This window comes from Zonotrichia leucophrys, chromosome 8 (assembly GCF_028769735.1).
Source record: "Zonotrichia leucophrys gambelii isolate GWCS_2022_RI chromosome 8, RI_Zleu_2.0, whole genome shotgun sequence".
NCBI classification, from domain to species: Eukaryota; Metazoa; Chordata; class Aves; order Passeriformes; family Passerellidae; genus Zonotrichia; species Zonotrichia leucophrys.
The window spans coordinates 20,960,391-20,985,138 of NC_088178.1; the positions used below are offsets into that span (position 1 = coordinate 20,960,391).

At 48.7% G+C, this 24,748-nt stretch overlaps 1 protein-coding gene across 8 annotated transcripts in view; it reads left to right on the forward strand.

The window, feature by feature from the left end:
• Positions 1 to 24,748, forward strand: part of RNF220 (ring finger protein 220) — a 222,259-nt gene that overhangs the window by 151,915 nt on the left and 45,596 nt on the right. For 5 of the 8 annotated variants that reach the window (XM_064719305.1, XM_064719303.1, XM_064719302.1 and 2 more), the window contains 5 exons: positions 1,911 to 1,956; positions 11,395 to 11,490; positions 15,567 to 15,609; positions 23,017 to 23,138; positions 24,140 to 24,272. In XM_064719305.1, coding sequence (XP_064575375.1) covers positions 1,911 to 1,956; positions 11,395 to 11,490; positions 15,567 to 15,609; positions 23,017 to 23,138; positions 24,140 to 24,272 — 440 coding nt within the window. Of the gene's footprint in view, positions 1 to 1,910; positions 1,957 to 11,394; positions 11,491 to 15,279; positions 15,420 to 15,566; positions 15,610 to 23,016; positions 23,139 to 24,139; positions 24,273 to 24,748 lie in introns of those variants that run through there. The other 3 variants (XM_064719307.1, XM_064719308.1, XM_064719309.1) reach the window with 2 other exon arrangements.

Consider the following 24,748-nt stretch of genomic DNA (forward strand, 5'->3'; position numbering starts at 1 on the left):
TTTTTAACAAGGCGTTTGGATTATAAAAGAAAAAAAAAGTTGTTTCACACTTCATGCGATTGAGAAATTCAGGGTAGCGCTGGAGGTGGAGAGGGGATGGAAATCTTTCCCATCGTGCTTGTTCTTGCACAGGCCTGAGGAGGTGCCAGGGCTGTGTCTCAGTGGGCAGCAGGAACTGTTTCACCTCTGTGACACCTCCTGAGGGTAGAGAGAGCAGAGCTGGGGGACAGGACACAAGGGGCATCCTGTACCCTTGGTGAGCATCCTGCAGCACATTCCCTCAGGGAAGTGGGGCTGTGTGAGAGGTGATGCCCCAGCCCATCTATTCGTGGTCTCCAGGATCCATAGCTGGGAGCGGAGCTGTGGCACTGGGAGTGACCTGATGGCAGTGGATAACTGAGTGTTTCCACCATTTCAGGGCAGGGGGCAAAAGGCAGTGGCGCTGGGAGAGGAGGGGGGCCATAGCCCCAGGAGAAAACACCTTCCTCCATCCCTGCTCATTTCATAACACCCAGCCATCTGCCAAATCAAGGCAGATTAAAGCCAGCCAAATTCAATTTTTCCCTGCTGGCACTGCAGCTCGGCATCTGGGGCTAAAGTGTCCCCGACAAAGCGAACATGACAGGCACATTGCTTTTTTGTCACATCTAGTACCGTGTTGATCTTCTAAAAGTCTCATAAAAATTTATTGATGTCTCCCATATTGCTGTGATTGAGAAGAAAGGAGTGCGGGTGTGCGGAGCCGGGCGCGCGCGCGCGGGCGAGCGTGTGTGCGTGTGTATATTAATGTTTCTGAAGTAGATCTGATTTGATATGTCTTGTTCTATTGTCAGCATCTGTTTAGCGAGGCTTTTTAATACTTTCTGGCTGCCGATCACTCATCCTTAGCCTGGGATGCAGGCTTGCATACAAATTTTGTTATTAAACACAATTCCATTCCCCCCCTTTCCCCAGCCCCCGCCTCCCCCCACTGCCCTCCCCCCTCCACCCACCCACCCACCCATCCATCATCTCCCCGGGGCTATGGGGAGCTGGGAGCCAGCCACCCCACCAGCGTGTGCTTACAAGCACAGGCACTGGGCTTGGCAACATATTTCAAGAGCCTTTTGCCTGCTGCAGGTGCTTTGCATTGACAAATCGAATCATGGGGAAATAATTTATTTCCTAATGCTGTTTGCAGCATGTTAGCAGGAGAATTTACATGAGAGAGATTACTTTAATAACCAAAAAATTACAGTGCAGGCCTCCCCGCCATGTCGGCTTTGATATGTAATTGTTTCAAGTTTAACCTGTCTGGAGGGGGGAAGGTGTTATTAAATCTATAGCATCTCCCGCTGGCGAGGGCAGGCGAGGAGGAGCACCGGGTAGGGACCTCCTTCCCTGCTAAATGGAGAGCAAGCTGAATTAACAAATCACTCCAGCCTCCAGCAGAGCTGCTGCTTCCCCGGTGTGCCTGGAGCTGAGGAAATCTTTTTTTCCCTTTCTCTTATACCGATTTCATCTCCTTCTCTTTCCTATTCTCCTTTTTTCATTGCGCCTGACCCTTCACAGGGCTCGCCACCTCTGCTGCCCTCTCCCTGGCTTTCTTCCCTGTGCCCCGGCAGACTTGCTCTCTGCTTTTTCCCAGTGCTGGGAGAGGAGCTTTGCAGGCCCCAGGCAGGGGGAGAGCCGGTGTTTGACTCATGTGGCTGGTTTGGGGACTTCCACTCATATGACCACTTTGTTACAGCTGGAGAAATGGTTGGCACTGCCCTCCTTCCCATGTCCCTCCAGGCAGGGTGAGGAGGCTCTTGTTGGTCCAGGGAAGAGGAACAATGTGCTTTGCTATCTGACCTTATGATATCTCTCGAAGCACTCCCCTCCTTGCCTGCCAGTTTTGTGACTGACCTCGTTCTCTTCTCTCTTGGCAGCAAGAGCTCCCTCCTGAAGGATGCCATGGCAGCAGGCACCCCCAAGGTAAGTGAGCAAACCTCACCATATTTTCCCTGTCCCCCAAGGGATGCTCTTTTCACCCCTTCACCTTCCCAGCCTGCTACTTGATGTGTCCCAGGGAGGTGCCACACTTTGGGGGCTGGTGGCACTGGGGAAAGCTGCTGTCCCCACTCAGCCACTGGGCTGGAGCAGCCAAGTCCCTGCACAGGGCCCTGCATTCCTTGTGCAGCCAAGAACGGAGGAGCTGAAGGAGCTGCTGGGCTCTGGGGCTCCAGATTGTGTCTAATGACAGCTAATGAAAGCTGATCACACACAGCCTGAGCTCAGCCTGGGAAATCACGTGTGGGAGCTCCTGGAGCCAGAGCCATATGCCAGCTTTGGGAGGGGAGAGTGGGCCTGCCTCAAGGGACTGAGGCACACCCAAGGAGGAGCCCAAATCACTGAAACACCCCATCTTGGTCTCAACCCCCTCCCCAGGACCCACTTCCCATCCCCTTGGCTCACAACACAGAAATACAAAACTCACAGAGCACCATGGCATCACTGCAAAGGGCATAATTTACTGATTTGCTGTCAGCTGGATGTCATGTGGCACAGGGGTGGGAAAGACCAGAGCTTGGGCAGGTGAGCAGGAGGCAGGGAGCACTACAGGGCACTGCACAGCCTCTGAAAACCATGCTGTCTTCTCCAAGGTGGGCAAAGGCAAGTGCTCCGGGTTTTCCTACACTTCTGATGACACAGTCCAAGTGAGGGAGGCTCTTGGCTTCCAGACAAGTGCAGGGCGTCTCTCATTGGAGATGTCTTCATGCTTGTTTTATTAGAATTAACTTCCAGTCTCATTCCCCATTGGTTTTTCTGGAAGCTTATGGTGATTTTTTTGGCATGTAATGTCAGAAGCAAAGACTGACATTTCAGTTCTAGATTTTCTCCTTGGGGCTGGGTGTCTTGCCAAATCCATCAACACCTTGTCTGCCCCACCAAGGGAGAGGCCTGGGAGCCCCTGTGCTGACCTGAGCTCCTGGCAGATAGGGATGACTTCCAAATAACTCCAAAAATTTCCCAAATCCTTCAAGGGAAAAAAGAAATTGAAATGATACTCCACAGTGTTCCAGACCTTTGTCTTCTGCATGACCATACTTTCCTCCTGTGCCCTGGAGCAAAGTATAGTCATGCAGGAGAGTGGAGACCTGACTCTTTCTCCCGCAAAAACATGCAGAGCAGAGAGGAATCCCCAAACCCACCACTGCTGATAATCCACAGAGTGTGAGGCTGCCTTGGGATGTTTTGAAGGAGCTGGAAAGGGCACCAGCAAAATGAAAGCCTCTGGACTGCAATCTTCCCATTCCCTCCCCATGAGGACTCATGTAGATAACTCAGCAGTCCCAAACACATCTCCTGTGAGGGAGAAGGACGCCTAGGAAGACAGATTAGCTGTTTGGAGGCAAACACAGTGAGTGACTGACAGAGACCAGATAAAGAAGAAGGTCCATCTCACGGCAGGGCCAGGCTTTTGAAGTTTCCATTGACAAAGAATCCCATTTGCCTTGAGCGAGGGGATTAAACTGGGACTGGAGCGTCGTTCTATGTAAAAGAGATCAATCGTCCCCTGTCACCACATGGATCTTTTCCCTTTGCCCGTCACGTCTGGGACTAAGAACATTAACTTCAAGAAGCTGGGAGAGCAGGGAGGGAGAGGGTGAAATCAGGAAATCTTTCATTCCCTTCTCAGAGAGCTTGAAAGCTTCTCAGCCCAGGAGGATTCATTATTTCTACGTGGCTTTTGCTGGGAGACAAGTCCTGTGTGGCATAGGAAGGCACAGTGCTGTCACCTTCACCTGAGATTGGTATTAAAGGCCTCTTTGTAACCAGGTGGGATTGAGGAGGAGGGTGGTGGGGAGATGAAGGCTGCTCCTTTGCTTTGTGCCCACTGCATGTTTGCAGCATGGGGTATGAATAGCCCATCAGGTTGTGAAGTCCCTCTGATACAGTCCCGGGCAGAGGGATGGGGTACAGACCCCTAAAGTGGGCTGGCAGTCCATGTCCAGGCACCCAGGCATCACTGGAGGTTTGGCAGGCACCTCCAGGGAAGATCTGTACCACTCTGAACTGGTGGAAGGGGACTGCTGCAATGTTTCCTGGCCACTCCTTTTCCTGGTGCCAGCAAAAAAGGCCAGCAGCTCCAGCAGCTCAGCAATGGGAGAAGGGGCTGCACCTCCCCATCCCTGAGGAGCTTCCAACGACAAAACAAACAAGGGCAGGCTGGTTTCACTCAGGGACATGGAAACTGGAATGGCTGCAGGCTGGTAGTTACTTCTGTGGTCATCAGTGGCTCTAACTCCACTTTAGGGCTCATTTAGGACCTTCACCCATAGCATCACTACCATTGCCACTTCTGTGCTGGCCTGAGGCAGCTGAACTGGGGATTTAATCTTCTCATGCTCTGTGGCCTAGCTCTGCTCCCACTCCTTCCCCACAGTTGCCCCAGCAAACATCTATCTGGGCAATAAAAGCCCAGATGTGAATGCATGTCCCTCTCTCTCTGCTCCCCTGCCCCTGAAGAGCTGTCACTCACTGCACTGGGTCAATTTTCATGGCAATATGTCAAAGAAAATCCAATCACTCAACATGGGATGTGATGAATGCAGGATTATTGTATCAGATTCTTCTATTACCAGAGCTGACTGAGGCAGTGACAGCCAAGCAAGGGCTGCAAGCTGGGGCTCCAGCCAGCACCACTGCTTGGTGCCTGGGCTCTCTCTGCAAAGGCAGCTCAAAGGGCAGCGCTGAGCACCACAGAGCCTGATCAGTGTTCAGGATCTTCATCTGCCCTTAGCCTAATAGATGGTGATACACCAGTGTGGACAAGGCACTTGGACAAGCAGATTGTCACACAGAAGGTCCCTTTCTGAAGGTCTGTCCAAGCCAGCCATGCCCCAGACCTCTGTGAGACCTGAGCATTCTCCAGCATTGCCAGAGCCTGGGTCTCAGGCAGAGCAGGCAGCAGGAATGTCTCACAGAGGCATATGGAGCACACCAGACTCCATTTGGACTGGTGGCTGCCCAGGAGCCTGCACACAGCTGTCAGCAGTGAGAGGTTCCCTTGGGTATCCTTCCCAGACCTCATGCTCTCCCCTTGCCTTTCTCCCCTTGCCTCAGCTGCCTCTTGCAAGGCAGGAGAGGAGCACACATTGGGTTGAACCCATGTTGGTGAGGTGTAAATCCAATTGTTCCCACTGTTCCTTGAGCAGCTGGAGAGTCAGCATCCCCAGATCCTTCTTGCTACCTAAGAGCACTTCACTACTGCCTGTATTTCAGGGTTTTAGCTGCAGACTGTTACCTGTCACCTAACAGGTAAACTTATATCCCCTGTGGAAGAGCTGGTACTGATCACTGAAGGAAGAGACTGGGTTCATGAAGCATCCCAGCTCTTGTGGTGGGTTCAGCATCCATTCTCCACTGCTGCTTCCTAATACGTGGCTGCAAATTGCCTTTCCCACTCCCAGTCCTGGCTGTGCTCTTGCTGCACACACTGATGTGAGTGGTCACGAGCAAAATCCATGCCACGCACCCAGCAGATGCCTGTGGCTGGTTTGTTTAGGTGTGCACCCAGCTCCACAGAGGGTGCCCGCAGGCAGGCAGCCAGCTCTCTGCTCCCAGACCTCCGGCAGAGCTGGGAACCCAGCCACAGGGCCAGAGCTCTTTGCTTCCCCCACCCACCCCCGTGATTTTACAGCTTCACCGAGCAGTTTGAGAGAGAATTACAACATCAAGTGGGAAATTTGACCACTAAAGCCCTCCAAGGAAAAAGAGCTTTGAAGCAAGCGAGATTTGGAGCCTTAAACCTTGACAGAATGTCTGTATTTAGCCCTTCCCAGCTGCCTCACTTGAGATGAAATTTCTAGCACAATCATTTAACTTCTTCATATCATGTCCATGGTGGTAGGAATGGGGGATGGGTGTCGGTGCCCTGGGGTTTTAACTCCTTCTCTTGTGTCACTGACAGAGTGGGAGGTTGGCAAAGTCATTCCCCTATCTGTGCTCCCTCCCTCTGTAACTGTGATTTACAAGGAAAGATTTAAAAGCTAAATCCGAGTATTGTGGCAAAGCTATTGCCAATCTGGGGACATGAGAACGGCCCACAGATATGTGAAGGAGAGGAAATTACGTAGGATGAGTGTTAGTTGGCTTTGTTTCCTGCAGTTTGGGGTGATGAATACCAGAGTCACTCCAAAACCAAGTATCTGCCAGGTTTTATTCCATAAAACAAATTGCCCCATGACCAAACAAAGCCCCTCACTCCCCTTGGGCCAAACAGCTGTACCCTCCTGTTAGACCAGGGGAAACCACTGCCTTTGGCAGAAGGAGCAGAGCGGGGCAGACCTGGGCCAGATCTCTTTCCCCCTCCATCTCCAGAGTGCTGATGGGCAGTTCTCCTAGAGAGGGGCCCCTTTTCCCTCCATGTAGCTGGTGTCTCTTCCAAGAGGATGCAGAGCTCCATTACAATCCCAGGTGTCACTGTAATATGCACAGAAATTAATTAGTAGCTCACATTTCTATAAGCTTATTCTGCTTGGGAACCACTGGAATTTTTCAGTGAAGACCAGAAGCTGCTGATACCATTATTTCTATTTGCCATTCACACCCTTTTCAGCTCCATCCCACCTTTATCTCTGCCAGCTAAAAGCCACTAGATAATTTTACCTCTAACTTTTCCCGGGAGCAAATGTGGACCCTCCAAAAGCTCCTAGGAAACTCAGCTCTAATAGTAGCATCTTTGTGTCGGGGATCCTCCAGCAATAACATAAAAAACGGCTAGCAGAGTTAAGGGGGGAAATCACAGCAAGGCCTGGTATCACTTATTGCTTTCGGGTTACAGTTCCCAAGTGATAACAGCTATTAGCAACACTTTGACGTCTTCCCTACCGTGGAGGGGAGGGCAGGAGACAGAAAACATGTCAAGCCATCACCTCCATGTTAAGTGATAAGTACCTATTTAGACGGCAGAGTTAAGGCTGAATGCATCAAGCAGGGAACACTTTGTGCCAAAAAAAAAAAAAAAGAAAAAAAAAGAAAAAATTTTAAAAGGCCATATAGATACATAAAAAGCAGGGTTAGGGTATTTGTTCTGCTGACAGCAGCTGTGATGGATTGTTTAAGAAAAATAGACTCCTTATGTTTTTCCAGGGCTCTCGGAAAGAGGAGCCCAGCACTTTAATACTCTCAAATGACTGGCCTTGAGAGGCAGCAGAATGTCAGAGCCACGGGCTGGGCTGTCCCGGCGCTGACACCTGCCCCGGCTGCCGGCGAGAGGCCGCGCTTCGGGCTGGGGGCGGCCTGTGCCGCCAATTTCCATCCATTTCCCAGCGCTGGCGGCTGCTCCCTGACCCCCGGCCCTCCCCTGCTGCCCAGGGCCCACGGCTGGAGGTCAGGAGCCGCTGGTGGGCTGGCACGGGTGTCCTTGGTGACATTGCTCAGCACTGCCCACGGCTCCTGCGGCCCAGCAGGGAGGAGCAGGCCTGGGGATCCATGGCCTGCAGCTGGCATACAGGCTGCGGGATGCATGTTTGATTCCTTCCAAACCTGCCCCCGTGCTTATTTATGTAAACTCGGTGTTGCTCTGCATTTGGGTGAGCTGCTGAAGGGTTCCCAGCTGATCTCTGCAGGATTGCAGGTACATGGAGTGTGTTGGGAGCGACCAAGAGGAGCCTTGCAGCGTGAGCAAGGCTAACGTGCCCTCAGGATCTGGGGACATCCAGACACATCTCTTCTTCATGACACATCCAGACACATATCTGCTCCATGGCACATCCAGACACATCTCCTCTCCATGACACATCCAGACACATCTCTGATCCGTGGCACAGCCAGACACATCTCCATGGCACATCCAGACAAATCTCTGATCCGTGGTACATCCAGACACATTTCTTCTCCATGGCACATCCAGACACATTTCTTCTCCGTGTCATGGCACCGCTGGGCTCCAAGGGGCAGGAAGGAATCACTGAGCAGGGCCATGGCTGCCCAGCATGGCAGGAGGGGCAGGAGGAAGGAGGGAGTACAGGGCTCAGACAAGATTGATGGCCTCGTTGCCATTAAGAAAAAAATTAGCCGGTGGCGGCTATCATATTAAAGGGTGAAGAAGCCGTGAATTATTTTCTTAAAGATCTTATCACTTACAATGATAATTTTACCTTCCAAAAGGCCACTTTTAATGAGGCAAGGCAGGCAAAAAGTCATGATTTAATGCCAGATTTTTTTTTTCAAACACATTTTACTGCTTTTTTGTCCATGTTTAAAAAGCGCCGGTGACCTTTTTTTATTTAGCTTGCCCCAGGTGTAATGCTCAGCCTGATCCTCTCAGGGTTTATAACCTCCACAGAGAGTGCCTCTACCCAATAGAGAGATGATTTAAAGGGGAGGGAGAAATATGAAGCTGCACCACCACTCACACACAGCCCTTGCTCCAGCTTTGATAGTGGGAGTTGTGGAGGGGAGACCAGGGAGGAAGGAGGGTCCTTTTCCCCCAGTATCCTCACTCAGACACACTCTGAAAGGCAGCTGGCATGTACTGGCAGCCAGGCACGGATGAGCTGCCTGGTGGCCTTAACCCAAGGGAAAAGGGACATCTCAGCATCAAGGCTTGTTCCCACCATGCTGAAGAACCTGGTCCCATGGCAGAGAGCATCTCCACATCAGGCCTGTCTGCACACAGTGACATGTTTTTGGGCTGGGATGCCAGAATTTGGGTCTGCCATGCAGCATGGGCGTGCATGAGCGCTGGGAGAGCATCTTTTCCCTCCACATTCCCAGAATGCAGTTGACAGAGGAATGGGAATTGTATCGCTACCCTTCCTCTGCCTGCCAGGAGCAGTGTGAGAATAAGCAGAGTGGTGCAGGGAACAGCAAATCCTTGGCTTGGGGTGCTGTGGTCAGGCATCCTCACTGCTCAGCCACTGGAAAACAGCCTCAACATGACAATTTGGGGTAAAAGAAGCCAAAATTGGGACTGTTGAGGCTGGCCTCCTGCAGGATTGAAAGTCACCCTGGTGGCGAGCGCCTTTTCTAATCCCTCAGCCTCTGAGCCTGCATCCCTGCCTGCCCCCATGGCTGCCCGAGAGGCAAAGTGTGGCACAGCACAGGGAAATGAGAAAAACAAATGAAGTCAAGTTCCCTAAGAGTGAAGGGGAAGTGTGACTTGGCATCTCTAACGCTGTGTTTAACATGCCGGCAAGGTATTTAAAATTGAAGTGCTTGCACACAATTTAAAAATAGACAGTTTATTAATCTAAACTGCAAGTGTATGTAGAAGAGGCCTCGAGATTGACATCTTTGGGATTAGTTTAGCCCTGCGTTTTTCCAGAGGTCATTGCCATGGTGCTCAGGAGGTTTGTGGAATAAATGGGGCCAGCATTCTTCCTAGGACCACACGCTAAAAACTAATACATAACGTTTAATTTACTGTCTCCATAGCTAGCCCAACCATTTTTCACATAATAATATTGGATTAGAGCTACCAGAAGCTGAGGGGGGCAGCAGGAGGCGGGCAGGGTTTGTCTGTCTGTCGTCAAGGAATGGGGAGATGGGTATTTTTTCCCCTTTTCTAGAATACATTGGAAGACAAAACAGATTTAACCCTCCCAGCTCCAGGATGCTTGGCTTAGTAGGGCATTAAACTGTTACTCTGTTATTCTGAGTCACAACTGAAAGCTTTGAGCCTCACCTCCGTGTTTTTTAGGACATGTGCAATCCTGCTTATTCAAAAATGGTACTCACTCCCTGTTTAGAAAATAAAGAAACTAAACAACAACAGGAGCTTTGAGACTGCACTCTGCAGAAATTCTGCAGAGGGCTTTTCCAGAAATAATTGAGCTGTTCACCAAAGCCCATTAGCAGTTGGGTTTAGCCAATACGTGAAGCCAGAGAGCCTCCCTGCCCTGTCCATCTGTCCCCTGGAAAGTGGAGGCTGGGCTCTTGAGGAAGCCTTTGACAGATGCATGGATCTTTGATGGATGCCCCCAGTCCCCTGGGTTCCCACTGCCCCTCCCAGTGCCTGGCATCCCTGTTGGGCTGAGCTGAGGAGCAAGCCAGCCCCAAGATGTGGTCTCAGTTGGCAGAAGTGGTTTTGTCCAAGGAAATAACCGAGCACCCCAGCAGGCAGCTCCTCTGTGACCCCTTTCAGGACATCACATCTGCCCACAGCCAGTAGAGCTGGGCTTTATGGCAGAGGTGTGCCCTGCACACTGAGACGTGCCTCTTGCCCTCAGGGCAGGGCTGGCAGCTCTCACCCATGGGGTTGAACTCAGTACCCAAACTCTCCTCCTCCACCACCACCCCAAGCCTGCCTTCCCTCCATGCCCGTGCTGGCTGCACTGCTGGGCTGTTCTCCTGTCCAAGCCTGGGGGATTGCTTGCTGCTGACTGAACCAATTTGTATGCTGAGTCATTTTTCCACTTTCTCATATCTTTCCCAAAAATGCACATTTTTTCATGTTTCATTTCAGCCCAGAGGCAAATATTTCTGGAATACTTGCCTTTCTCCAAGGTATTATGCTTTTTAATAATGTTGTCACCACACTTGACCTGTCCAATTCAGATGATATCTACACTTCCCTTCACAAACACACACATCTCCAAGCAGTCATTTATTGTCAAATCTTGCCAGCTGATTCTCAGAAACAAACATCTGCAGAGCTGCATTTCCAGTGCACATTTATTCACAATGTAGTGGGCTATATTTAGCCTAGTTCAGGTAATTTATAATTTTAGATAGAATTTTAAATTGCATTTTTCCCTCAAAGTACTCTAATCATCAAGTTCAATTGCAACTCAGTGTACATTTCGTCAGATGCTGTCAAACTCCCATAGTAATTTTCCTGCTAGAGTTCACTGTGTGTAGAATTTAGACTTACCTACTATGGACTTGAAGTTTATCAGTGATCTCTTAGGTCTCAAATATCACAGAGCTTTTTAACCTTCTAAAAGGCCCTTTTTTCTCTGTGCTACTTATTAAAATAAATAGCATAATTACTGAAGGAAGAGGTAGTTGCACTGCAAAGGTGCTGAGAGCTTTAGTGCAGTTTACAAAGCTATTGAGAGATTTAGTGGCACTTAGAAAGGGCAGAAGAGGACGTGTAAGCACTGCTCCACCTCAGCACTCCTGTGCCTTATCATGAGAATGTCTGGTGTGGTCCTCACATATCATTTCCAGCAGGGCCTGATTCTGCCCCAGCCACCAGACCTGGGGTAAAAATGACTGTCCCATTCGTTGTACTTTCCTAGACCCGGATCCTCTCATGGGGCAGAGTTCCTTGCAAAGAGCAGAGCCAGACCCACAGCCCAGAATTCCATCCCAGCACAGTTCCACAGCTCAGGAGACGCTGTCCATGGCTTTGAGAATGGCTCAGAGACAGGCAGAAAGCTCGGCAGTGCTCACAACATGAATTTCTCCTTTCTCTTGCAGTCAATTTTGTTGTCGGCCTCAATCAAGCGGGAAGGAGATTCTCCGACAGCATCGCCCCACTCCTCAGATGACATCCATCACTCAGACAGATACCAGGTAAGCAGGTATTTGCTGTTGCTGGTCTCAGCCTTAGGCAGGGAGCCAGCACAACCCAGTGCCCACAGCTCTCTCTGTGTGACAGCCTTGCTCTTGGCTATGCAATCGCTGCCCTGGTTCTCCTGCCGACATCATGGGGACATGAACATTTGGCCCCTCACAGGACTGCAGAGGTGAGCTTTTGTCTGCAAAGTCCTCCCAGCTCTGGCTAGAACCACTGTGGTATTTAAAAATGTTTTAAAATCTTTGTTGAGGTTTCTGTTGCATTATATTCACCATCTTGGTCTCATTTCCATGACTATGTTTGTCATTACCCACCCTGTGCCCATTGAGAAGCATTCAGAAAAGTGACTTTTTTTACTCATGACTCCCATCAAAGACAGAAATGAGTGGACAATCCACAGCCATGCCAGCCTGTTTTATAAAACACTCTCTTCCCAGAGGAGCAGCAGGTCTTGACTTTGGTGATGCAATGAGTAAATTTGAGGGAAATGGAGCAAGAAATGAAAAGGGGAGAGCACAAGTACAGCTTGGACGGTTGTAAGTCCGTCTGTATTTTTGGGGCAGGCTGGCACACTTGACTCCAGCTCAACACACATCCAACTCTTTGGCTGCAAGTCTGTACTCAGCTTCAAGTAGGCTCTGAAAGACAGCAGATAAATCAATGCTGGTCGTCAGCACAGACCCAAGCTTGTGTCCTCCTGCTGTGCAGACAGGCTGGGTGGGCTGAGGCTGTACCAGCATGGCAAACAGCTATCACCCTCTATTCTGTGGTGGTCTGCAGCCATACCCTGTGCCCAGGGTCAGGCAGGCACTCATATCTTCCTGCACCAGCCACTCTGCACATGCCAAGTCTGTGTTTGAGCCTGCAGAGAGAGGCTGATGACCAGTGCTGAGGCTCTTACTGAGCAGACCCAGTTATAACATGTGTTCCTCAAGATGGGTCCTGTTAGTAGCAGATTTGTACATTTGTTGCCCATTATTTCATCCTCTGTCCTATTTATTGGTTATACTATGAGTTGCGGATCATATTCCCACGTGGCTTTGAGGTATAACTTGGTGTCATGTCACAGCCGCTTTACTTTCCCATGAACAATAAAAGCTGGAGCAAAGCAAAAGCAGCAAAACCTTGCAGAAGATACAAAAATGCCTGTTTCAGGTAATCCTGCTCTCTTTCCTGCCTGTTTATTAAGGCTAATAAATAAATTATGTTCATTTCAAAAGAGCATGGAAGAGATTTTTGCTATGGCCCCTTTGTTGGAGAGCCCCCCTCCCTTCCCACTCTGCCAGACATCAGTCTCTGTGAGATTGGTGGCCCCTTGCAGCCCTCTGTTCCTGCACATTTTTATTATGTCATACTCAAAGACAAATATTCTTAGCAGAAGCCCCTCCATGTGCTGAGTCCAGCTACTCTCTAATGTGCTTTAAGTTTGTGAGCATATTTTATGGAGGGTTGCAGCCCTTAATGCAAATGTGTAATGGGAGTTGTACATCTGCACTGCAGGGAGAAAACACCTCTAGGGCCTGATTTTCATTTATGCTTGTGCTGGCTGAGTTATGCTGCACTGGCAGTGTAAAGGGACCTCAGAGTGGGTGCCAAGGCTGTGTAAAGCCTCTGTGTATTCTTAATAAAGCCACAATATGAACGAGAATTCAGTCTGCCTGGCTTGCCAAGGGAAAAAGCCCAGGAAGCAGAGCAGAAGACTCTCATGGTGGTGATTTTAAGGGCTGCAAAATTTAGCTTTCCATATGCAGAGGTGTGCTGGAATGATGGCTGTCCCTTGTGTTGTGATCTAATCATGATTATACACTGTATTAGTAACATGCTAGAACGTGAGTTATTGGCGTTTGGGTTTTCAGAATTCCTGTGGCTCCGTTTTCTCAGTCTTTGTGCTTATGTACCAATGGGGATACTTAGGGAAGGAGATTAATGAATAAGAGTGCTGTGGAAATAGGGGCTTGCACAGCACTAGGGCTGCTTGAATTGCTCCCCATACTGAGAGGGGGCTGCAGTGAAGGCAGTGGGGGGCTCCTGGATGTGGGGAGGAGGCATCTCCTGCCTCCCCTGAGCCAAGCCTGCTTGCTGGAGTTTGGTGCATGGAGACTCATCAGACAAAGGTAGTGGCAGCCAATGGATTTGGTCAGTAGGGGCTACTCCTCTTACAGTATGTTCTGTCAGATGGAGCTTTGAGTAAAAACAAAACCATTTTAGTTACATTTAGATAAAACCATGAATGCCCAGTGGAGAAATCAACAGCAAATTGCAAGTGAAACATCATACTACAAAGATGGCATTTCAGGCTAGAAGGGAGCCCACAGAATATTTGTGACTGAATAGCAAGTGTAGTGTAAGTAAAAGCCTAAAATCCTTATCCAGGGAAGGCTCACCTCCCTCCCCCTGAGCTCAGGTAAGCGTGCCTCCAAAAGACAGCTCAATTCATTAAAAGGGTAAAGCCAACAATCAGCAGCTGTGATTTTGTAAGTAAGCCATGTATGAATCCAGCTGCATGTTCAGCCGGCAGGCAGAGCTGGGATGTAGGACAGACTGCAAAGCTCACCAGCCAGCACTAACTGTCCTGCTGCCATCATCATCTGGGGCAGCAAAACGTTTATCAGGGTGGTTTTTGTTTTCCCTCTGAAAAAGAACTGACAGACTGTCACAGGGGCCAGAGAGGAGACCCAAACTGTAGGTTTGGTTCCAGGAAACAAACTCTGAGGAGTCTGCAGAGAGGGGAACAGATGGGATTTGTGTGTAAAGGAGACTCTGCTGCCCAATTTGTAGCCCCCAGCTCTGTCCCAACCTCAGGTCAGTCTGCTGGGACCATCCTCCACCACAACTGTGCAGCAGATATGGGAGGGAAACCCATGAGACACTTCCGATCACCCGGGTTTGCTTGGAAAGGACAAGAGGGAGGAGTGCCTGGAAAGCACAGGCTTTGCCTGTAGCCAAGGTGTCATTGTGGTAGGGGCCATTTCTGGCAGGGCAGGAAAGTGTCAGCCCTGGAGCTGAGGTGGATGATCAGCCTGGCCCCGGCAGAGGCAGAGGGAAGGATGGGACTCCACTTCCCAGGGCTCTGCTTCCCAGGGCTCCTGTTCCCGAGGCTCAACTCCCCCAGCCAGAGCAGGCCTGGGAGCTCCACGGCAGAGCCAGGCCAGGGCAAGAACCACAGTAGAGACCATTGGCTACCTGCCTTTGGGTCTTATTACCCCTGGACTCTGATTGGCCAAGAGCCCTTGGTCTCCAGTCTCTGATTGGGCAGAGGAAGTTGCAGAGTGACATGCTGGTGTCTGATTGGTCAGTACCTTTGGGTTATAGTTAGGGCTAAGGCTCTGATTGGCCAGTGACGTTGGGCCTGAAGGGTGCTCAATCACTATTGGACAAGGAAATCAGGAAAGCCGTTTACCAGTTGCTCCCAGGCTCTGATTGGTCAGCTCCCCGGAGCAGCAGTCTGCCTTTGGGGTATGATTAATCATGGCCCCTTGGGTTTCAGAGGGTCCTGATTCCTGATTGACCAGGAACTCCAGGGTCTCAGTAACCGCTGATTTCTGATTGGCCAGGCGCCCCAAGGTCCCAGTAATCTCTTATTTCTGATTGGTCAGGTGCACAGGGTCCCCCCGCGTAACCCCTGAATTTTGATTGGCCAGATCCTCCGGGTTCCATCCGGTCCGGGGCTCTGATTGGCCGGGCTCGCCGGGCCCTGCCGCCCCCTGTCGGTTGTCATGGGAACTGCCTGCTGAACTCTCACCCGCGCGCCGCGGGTCACATGACCGGGGCCAACATGGCGGCGGCCGCCGGGGGCTGATCGGCGGCGCCCGCCGGGCCGCGCCGCATCCACCCGCATCCCGGGCCCGCCGCCCGCCGCCCGCCCGCGGCGCCCGCGGCTATGCAGAGCGGCAAGAGGGGGCCCGGCGGCGGGGGCCGGGAAGAGGTGGGTGCTGCGGTGGGGGGGAGGCCCGCGGACCGAGCGTTGTCCCGGGGATGCGCGGGGAGTGGGGGGACCGGGCCGGGCCTTGTGTACGGGCGAGTGGCGAGTTGTTTACATCTGCGTCCTGACGCTCTTGTCTCCCCTCTGCAGACTTTCCTGCGGGTGCGAGCGAACCGGCAGACCCGGCTGAACGGTGAGTGCGGCCCCCATGGCGCCTGCTCCTCCGGAGAAGTTTCCAGAGTTGGGCCGAGTTGTGTGGCACCCCCGTGTCCCCCGCACCGCAGGCCCGGAGCCGCCTCCAGCCCCGCCGGGAGGGCGCGGGGGCATCCGGGTGAAGCTCTCCACGCTCAGCCCCGGCTGTCCCCGCCGGGATCCCCCTGCCGGTGTAAAACAGGCCCCAAAGCCGTGTTGGCTATGCGGGGCCCCGCTGCTGAGCTTTCACAGCTCACATGGCTGAATCTTGCAGTAAACTTTTAGGAAGCCTGAGCGTCATCTGACGTCATGGTTTGTTTTGTTTGGGTTTTTTTTCCTCTCACACCCACAGATGCTGGTGTGGTACTTTTGTTCTTGTATTTGTGGATGCTCCTAACAAGTAAACAACTATTTCTAGTCGACAGTGGCCTGATAGTACAAAACCAAATCAGACATCGTTTCAGAGAAAGGAAGCCCATCTCTCTGCTTTGAAATTGGAAAGAAAAGCTGAAAGGAAACTTTTTTTATCAGAGCTGAAGAAGTTGAAACTTTTCTCGAAGTTCAGAGGTCAGAACTTACTGTGTACACAGTAGCAATGTTCTGCCATCTGGTTTTGTGCTGCTTGTAGCTACTTTAGTATATAATATTTAGTCAGAATTTTGTTATTTAGGTTAATAGGAGGCTCATTAATCTCGAGCTTCCTGATGTGGTAGTTCACTATAACACCTCTGATGAGCATTTGGAGTTTATTTAGCAGAAGATCTGCTTGAACAAAGTAACAAAAAGGTTTAGAGCGTGTTGATAGAAAACGTTTTGCTTGAATTTGAAGCCCTCCATGTTTATGTAGTCTTAAGCAAATAGAAGCTACTGATCCAGAACTTTGATAAGTTAGACATAGGTGAATTCAGAGCTAGCCTTACAGTTTTTAAATATCAACCCAGAGGGCCAAAAAACTGCAAACTCCAGAAAGTCTGTTAAGCCGTAGAACAAAGAAAGGAGTTACCTTGCACCAGTGACAGTAACTGCTGCAGGTGCTCACTCTGCACTCCAGGATGAGTGCAGGGAGCTGCCAGTGCTGGCAGACACAGAGTTCAGATGGCCCAGGTACCCGAGGTGCTGCTCTGTGGGGACTTGTTCTGGGTGACCGAGGTCTCTGGGGTCAAGGATGTCAAACTGTTCCTTTATCATAGTTGCTTAGCTAGGGCTAAGCTCTCTCCTTCCACCTTTTTTCAGGCCAGAAATTAAGGTGCAGTCACTTTATTTTAAAGATTTTTTTTTAAGTCTGAGCCAAATTCTTGGTGTTGTGGAGTCCTTCAGAGTGAGACAAAGTTCTCGGTGAGAGCGTGCTCAGCTGAACTGGCTCAGTATTGCTTTGTGCTTTTGTCTCTGTCCCAAAGCAGGGCTGCAGCACAGTCTGGGTAGACTGTGATCTCCTTTTGGGAGCTCTTCTGGATGTTTTTGTAAACCTGTGCTCATCTGAAGGGAGGCAGGTAGTTTTGTACAGCATTTGCATTGTTTTTGCTGGACATCTTACTCTTCTTTGTGTACCTTTCGTGGTACAGCCATATCCTAAATGAAAGAATATATGTGCTGCCCTAATAATGCTGGGGTTTCCTGTCTGTTCTCTTCTTCATCCTAAGATGAAGAGGGTTCAGATGTCAGGGAGTTGGATGCAGAAATTCAGGTGAAGTGCTTTGGGTCCCAGAAAGGGTCAGATTAGATCAGGACTGGTTCCTTCTGACCTTAGGTTTTTGTGACTGGTCACTGCTGTTCCCAGAACATACCTGTAGTGATGTCTGGTCCAGGCTGCATCCAGCCACATGGTTGGGTGGGTTCTACTGCTCCTTTCTCTGCTTGTGTCTTTACATTTGTACTTCTGAACACTGGCTGCTTTCTAGTTTCTTCCTCCACATTTGTTTGTATGAAATAATTGCAGTATTTGTAAGCTATGCCACCTAATTGTTGAGTAATTTGAGCAGTAATGCTTTAGATGGAGAACACTGGAGTGCTTTAGAGAAAAAAAAACCCTCTTATTTATCTATATCTCATGTTTTAATGAGCTTCTAATCAATCGTACAACTTTAGTTTCCTAATCCTGATTATTTTACATGAACAGAAGTTGTGTAGGACTTGTTCAAGGACAACTGACTCTTTGTTTCATATTCTCATTGACACACTGCAGAAACTTAAGATATAGCAAATGCAGTCTGTCAAATAAAAATCTATTTCATTTGTTTTATGATGTTTTATGTGTACTTTTCAATATTGTTGTAACCAGTTTATCTTGATGTTTCTGTCATGCATTTATGAGCTGAGTTCCAGAAGCTCTTCTGGAAACTCCTCCCATAAAAAGGACTCACAGTGTTTGCTCTTCTTTCACATTGTCCTTGACTCTAATCTTGGCTGCCCAGGCTGTTTGTGACTCAGTCTTGTTTGGACCTTGATGTTGTGTTCTTTTGGGAATGTGCAAAAAGAGCTAAGGGAAGAGAAGGTAGAGAGGGAAATGTCTTCTGTGAGCTTCTGTTGGCCTGGTCACAACATGATCAGGTCCTGATGGTAACATGGTTCACATGTACCTGACTGGCCAGAATTTTAATTCTGTAAATCAAGCCTGTGGCTTAAATTGAGCTGTAAGTAAGGCAAATGCATTTTCAAGCTCAGGAGCAGGAGATTAATGTTCTGTCTGTTAGGCTCTTGGTTGAGTGTTTGTATCACAACTTCCCTGTCAGCCTCAGTGAGTTAATCCTGCACTTCTCACCTGTGCTAAACTCACTTTCCAGAGGTTGTGTCCTTGTGAACCCAGGCATATGAGGTGCTGGTTCCTGATGAACCTGTGTGACAAAGGAGGCTTTTCTTTCATTTGCCTTATTTCCAGTGTTGCCAAACTGGAAACTTTAAGCCACCCTGTAAATTGATGCTTGTGGAGTTTAGCAGTGCAGAGCAGGTTAGGTAGTCATTCAAAATTGGAGGCACAAAGTTTAGGTTAGTGTATCAGAACATGGGTTCAGCAGGTTAAATAGGTGCCAGCCTCTGAGAATAGTGTCACATTGAAGGTTGCTGAAAATCATCTGTGTGGAACTTTGACCATGCAAATCTGAAAGCTGCACTGAAATCCTTTTGTGAATCTGGCCCTTAATGTTCTTTTTCAGGCAGATGAGCAGCAAATTGTACTTAAGGTCTGAAACTGATTCCTTCTTGACCATCTGTTTTCTTGCTTTTGCTTCTTCTTGAGGTGGCTTTTTGTGCCCTGCCACTACTGCTGTTGTTCCCTTGCATCAGATGCTGTGGATGAGTTTGATCATTCACAAAAGCTTTCTGTGACAGATCTAACAAAAGTAGGTATAGCCACTCCTCAGGACTCCTGCAGATTTGCAGAGAACAGGTGCTAGCTCTTGTGCTTGAATATCTTTGGCATAAGTTTAGGGTTGTTTCCAAAGTTCTCAGGTGAGTTGTGAAGTAGGTCCTTACAAAGCTCCATTTGCACCTCCCTGAGAAGGTGAATCCAGTTTTGGTGGTTACCCCCAGCCTGTCTCTCCAAACAGACTGTGCAGTTTATTGAACCACCAGCACCATGTCCTGTGCTTTTGTAGCTGATGGGTGGGGGAGGAATGTAGCTGGATGATTTTCACTGGAAAGGAGACAAAAATGCTTCCACTTAATTTGATTGGCCTGCCATTGCAGGAGCTGCTAATGATGTCTGCATAGGACTCAGGGGACCACTCAAACTGGTGGAGGGAACCATAAGGGATATTGCTAGTAACTTAATCATGCCCTTTGATGCTGCAGGAGAGGTTGGTGCAATGTCCACTGCTAGATGCCATGTAAGAGCACTTCTGAGGTAATTAGTGCTGTGTCCTGAAGGTGAATTTTTGCTTGGGGAGGGGAGTACCAGTGAAAAGTAAAATCCATTAGCTTTTCTCACAGGAAGTTTGGCTGGACTAGAGAGTAACATGATCTTTAGGCATTAATAAGGTTCAGCCTTGATGTGGAGAGCCCATTGTTAGAAAACATCCTCAGTCTCTTCTGCCAGTAAGGCAGCAGTGGTGGCTTGGCTCCTTGTCTCTGTGCCTGTGGGAAGGAGGGACCAGTGTTCCCTCAGCAACAGAGGCTTTGTTGAGTGCAGTTTGGCTCCTTCTCTAGAGCAAGGAGCCTCTCACCTTGCACAGCCCCATATTAGAGAACTACATATCAATGAAGGGAAGAGTAATTCCATAGCTGAGAGCCCCTGCCCTTGCAGAAGATCCCAGTTCTTGCTCACCTCTGTGTGCCACTTTCTCATTCATCTGCTGTGGTGACTTAAACTCCCCCTGTGCCTGATGGTTTCGTGTAATCTGAGGGAGAACATGCACTTGCAGCAGGAGCCATGTATAGGGTAATGTACATCTTTAAAAGTGAGGCCTCAGAGGTGCTGGATGCCCTCTGATAGCCTAATAATAATTATTAATGCTAATAAAAACTAGTGAACTTCTCACCTCCTGGCAGAAGGTTGGAATAATAACTATAGAATCTTTGTGCAGTCAGAGGTAAGAATGGGTCAGTCTTGTGCAAAAACCTCCTTCCCTGAGTTCTGTCCTCTTTGTACATCCAGTCCTCAACTGGCTGCATTTTTATCTTCCAGAATTATGGGAGGAAGGGAATGACGTTTTCTTTTTTTTCCCCTGTCTCCATGCTCCTGCCACAGGAGCGAGGGAGAGAGGGATTAGTGAGCTAATTAGAAATGATCGCATCTATCAACACTAATTAGCAATCCTGTGGTCTCACTTGCTTGTTCTTTTGAGCTGCTCCCCTTCGGGACAGCGGCACAATCAGCCCCTGCCTTTGGGGCCGCTCCGTCCCCGCCGCGCTGATTGGAAGTGATGGCCGGGCTGGGCTGCGTGTGCCGGCCAGGGACAGCGCCGCTCCCCTCAGATCTGCTGGCCAGGCTGCTCCCTCCCCGTCCCTCCTGTCACCAGGGGCACCCTTGGCCTCCGTGGGCACGGCGCTGCTGCCACTGCTGATGACCAGAGAATGAAAATGGCAGGGGGATTTGTTTTCAACACCTCTTTCCTCCGGTGACTTTTTCACTTGTGGCACTGCAACTCAAAGGGATGCTGCTCTGCGGACCTAAATGAGCCAAGATAGGGGCTGGCTGCTGGGTCTGGTGTAGAGCTGGGGCAGAGTGAGGTTCTCTCTCAGCTCTGCACTAAAATTTCAGCAGTAGATCAGGTGCTTGTTGTGGTAGAATTGTCCCAAGAATTTATCTGTAGAAGATCCAAAATAAGTTGTCTTTCTTTTGTCACTGCTACAGTGCATGGATTGGAGGATGGCAGTAAAAAAACCCTAAAAATACTAATAAATTCACCAGGCAGACTGCTGTAACTGAATTGTTTGGCCATGGGGAGTCCTACCAGAATAATTAAACTGCTCCTTCCCTGCATTTCCCTGTTAAAAACATGATGAGGTGAGAGAAATTTGTGTCTGAGATCAGGATAGAGGAGGCTTTGTTTCTGTGTTTCTCTCCAGATGGGTGTTTGCTGAGGAATGCTCAAGTCATGTCTGATTCCAGCCTCCCATATTTTTTGCTGGCTCTACAGAGCTAGTGAGGCAAGGAAAGAGCATCCTAAACTTAAATGAAAGAGTCATGCTGAAGGATATAGGTATGCACTAAACCAGAACTTCAGAAATCTCTTGGGCACTAAAGTACAAGCCAGAAAGAGTGTGGCTTAACTCTGCCTAAATGAGAGGCTTGTGGAACTGTCAATGCGGTGTACCCAGCACAAGAGAGGGTTGTGGAGCTTCAGCAAATAAAATTTAGAGAAACAATGAAAGCTGTGTTTATTGAGAGTCTGTGTTGTTCAAAGTGCCAGATACCAAAAACATTTTTGTTTTGGTCTCAAGTTGCTGTCTCTTACTCTAGGAATGTCACATTTACAGAATTCTTTCCAGCATGTGAGGAGTGGAGATGTATTTCCAGGGAGTTTTCACACATACGTATTTCAGTGAGGAAAAACAATGTGCCCACTGGCTAATTTGAAGCTTTCTTAGTGCTGGAGCATGAGAGAGTATAGGTGATGATGAGGACTCCGAAATTGTGGGAAAGTATATCCTAACCCAGAGTCCTGAGTCCAGGGAAGCCAACAAGAAAGTCTTGAAGGAGGCCTTTCTGGTCTCTGCTGATGTGTTCAGCTGAAACTTTATAATTCACTTGATGTGTGTGCTCTAAACTAATGCACTTGAGAAAACAATGAACAGAAACTTGCCTGTGCACTGGTCCTTCCCATCCTGGATTGCAGAAGCTTTCTGTGGCTCGCTGGCTGCAGGGAGCTGTTGATCCCTCAGTGTTCAGGCATGAAGGCTCTCAGAGCATGCTGCAGTGCTCACAATGTCAGTAACGATTTCTGGCTAATGCAGCTTTTTGGTGGTGTCATCTCTCATTATCACACGGGCTTTCCTTGGGCTTTTTCTTGTCTCTCATTCAGAATTTTGACCTTCCTTATTAATTAAACAGTGACTTTCCTGCAGCCAGTGATTGAGTTATTCAGTAATACCTGCCTAAAGCTATCATAATAAAAGACAGAAGTTCTTTTTAATGCAAATGATTTGGTTCCAGATGTTTTGATCACATTAAACGATGGCTCAAATTAACCAGCTATTGGATTAAGCAACAGGCTACCTTGGCTGCTTTTTCTAATCATCGTGATTCCTAACATGTTTGTTTCCCAGAGCATGCTCTCAAGAAGGCAGTGTAGCTCCTAGTTTTCATGAAATAAAAACAGTAGAGAGACGGAAGCTATCTAGCATAGGTCCTGTGTTTTTCGTAGCAAATCTCTTTCCTTTCCATAAAAATTGACTGCTACCGAGATGGTGCTCTGACTTGTTTGTGGTGGTCTGAGAAGGAGTTTTTCAGGGTGTACAGGAGGCTTTGTGGTCCTGGAAGTGATTGTTAAATACTTTGTCCAAGGCCATCAGGTGCTGCATCATCCTTCCACATTCTAAGTTCTTGTAGAGGGAATAGGCGTGTTAATGGAAGGACCTCAGACTTAAAAGGCAAAATTCAAAACAGGGTTCAGTGGCTTGATCACTCAACTTTGAAAGCAATTTCAGGTTTCCAAGGCAAAGATTTTAACTATTCTAATAACTTACCATGGGATGTGTAGCAGATATTCTTCTAGTTGCTGAATTGTGAATAGCTGCCTCTGTGGAATCAGAGTGCTCAGCTACAGGTTACAGATTTCCTTTGGAAAGTGCCAAGTAACAGTCTCTGTTCTGTTCATAGAGGTCAGAATTGGGAGTTCCAATGGGATTTTCTGCTGTGAAATCTTAGCATTTTTGCCAAGGGTTTATTATTTGGAGCTGAGCCAAGACTGGACCTACGAACTTGACATGTCTTCCTTTTTTGTTTCTTTTCTTCCCTGGTTTCTCCATGCAGCTCGGATTGGAAAAATGAAACGGAGGAAGCAAGACGAAGGGCAGGTATGTCCCCTCTGCAGCCGGCCCCTGTCAGGATCCGAGGAGGAGATGAGTAGGCATGTGGAACAATGCCTTGCAAAGGTAGAGGCGCAACAGGATCACCAGCTGCCATTCCCTTCTCCCCACTCCCAGCTCTGTCTGTAGTTGTCCTAATGTGGGGCAAAAACTAACATGGCTGAGCTTGCAGGCAATGCTAACTGTCTCCCTAAGATCTGTAGTCACTTCTTTGTCTGGGAAGATGGATTCTTCTGGATTTTTCTGTTCTGTTGCATTAGCAACTTTTTACTTCATGCACTGTTCTGCTCTTATGGAAGTCTAATTTGTAGATTTTAAAGGTGGAGCTATTGAAATTTATGAACCTTTTGTAGGACTTCAGGCATCCTATGTAGCACAGGAAGAACAGTTCGTTCTGGTCTGTGCCTTTGACAGCATTGCAATTGTTTGTTGGGTTCTTTTGTAGCAGACTGGGATTTTTAAAGTTGCATGATCCTCTTACTCCAGGGAAGTTGCATTTAAGCAGAACCATTCTCTTGCTGTTCATCCCAAAGACAGCAAGGAAGGAGAAACAAGCCCCAGGGGAGGGAGAGAGTTTTGTCATAGGGCTTTTTGTTCATGTTTCTCAGGAAAAACCTTCAATAGAGGACTTGTTGCCTCGAGAGGTGCATAGTATAAAGAGAGGTGTATTTTGATCAGTATGCCCTGAAACTATGTTACAGGAGAACACTTCTGCTAGGGGTCAAAGGAATGTTCCTCCATGATAGAGGAATTTTGCTTGCAAGGCAGGGGAATGCATGTTGAAATGAACACCAGCATTGTTGTAGGGACCAGACCTTATATTTCCTTGAGTAAAAATTATGAAACTTGCAACTTGTTTAATCTTAGATTGTCAAGGTCTTCCAGTACCTATTTACTTCTAGTTGAGGTTAGTAGGAACAGGAATGGGAATAGAGGCTGCTGTATGCTCTATACTTAGCTGTCCTGCGAGCAGCCCAGCTTTTCTTCCCCATCCCACCACGAGTTATGAACCCCAAAGAGCCATTTTGTGCATCTCAACACTCTGCCCCTGCTCTACCCCCATGCAGAGAGAAGGTTCGTGCATGACTGAGGATGACTCTGTGGACATCGAGAACGAGAACGGCAACCGCTTTGAGGAGTACGAGTGGTGCGGGCAGAAGAGGATACGGGCCACTACTCTCCTGGAGGGAGGATTCCGAGGTGTGCAGTGTTCTGGGGGCACTTGTAAACCATTCTGCTGTGGAATTCCATCATTACCTATCTTTAAAGAGAGGGACGCAGGGATTTCCCTTCCACAAAAGGCAGAATCATCAGCCTTTTTGCCAGAATGTAAAGTGATTTCAGTTTTTTGTCCCTCTTGAACGATGGGAGTCAAAATTTGTGCAAATCTTTAACAAAGTGTGGGGATATTTCTTTCTCAAGGAATGTGGCTGAGGAGGGAGTGGGTAGATCATGTGGGGAAAATAACATTTTATATCTCACACGTAGTAAGAAATACATGGAAATATGTGAAGAGAGGGAAATAGAAATGAAATTGTAAAAATTCCCAGCCTGGAGTGACGAAAGCTGGTGTATCAGCCTCTGGTGATGTATTGGAGGTGACAGCTAAGTCGCTTTAGCACCTGCATAAAATATTAAAGGGCCAGTTGTGCATTTATCACTCCATCCCTTTTAAG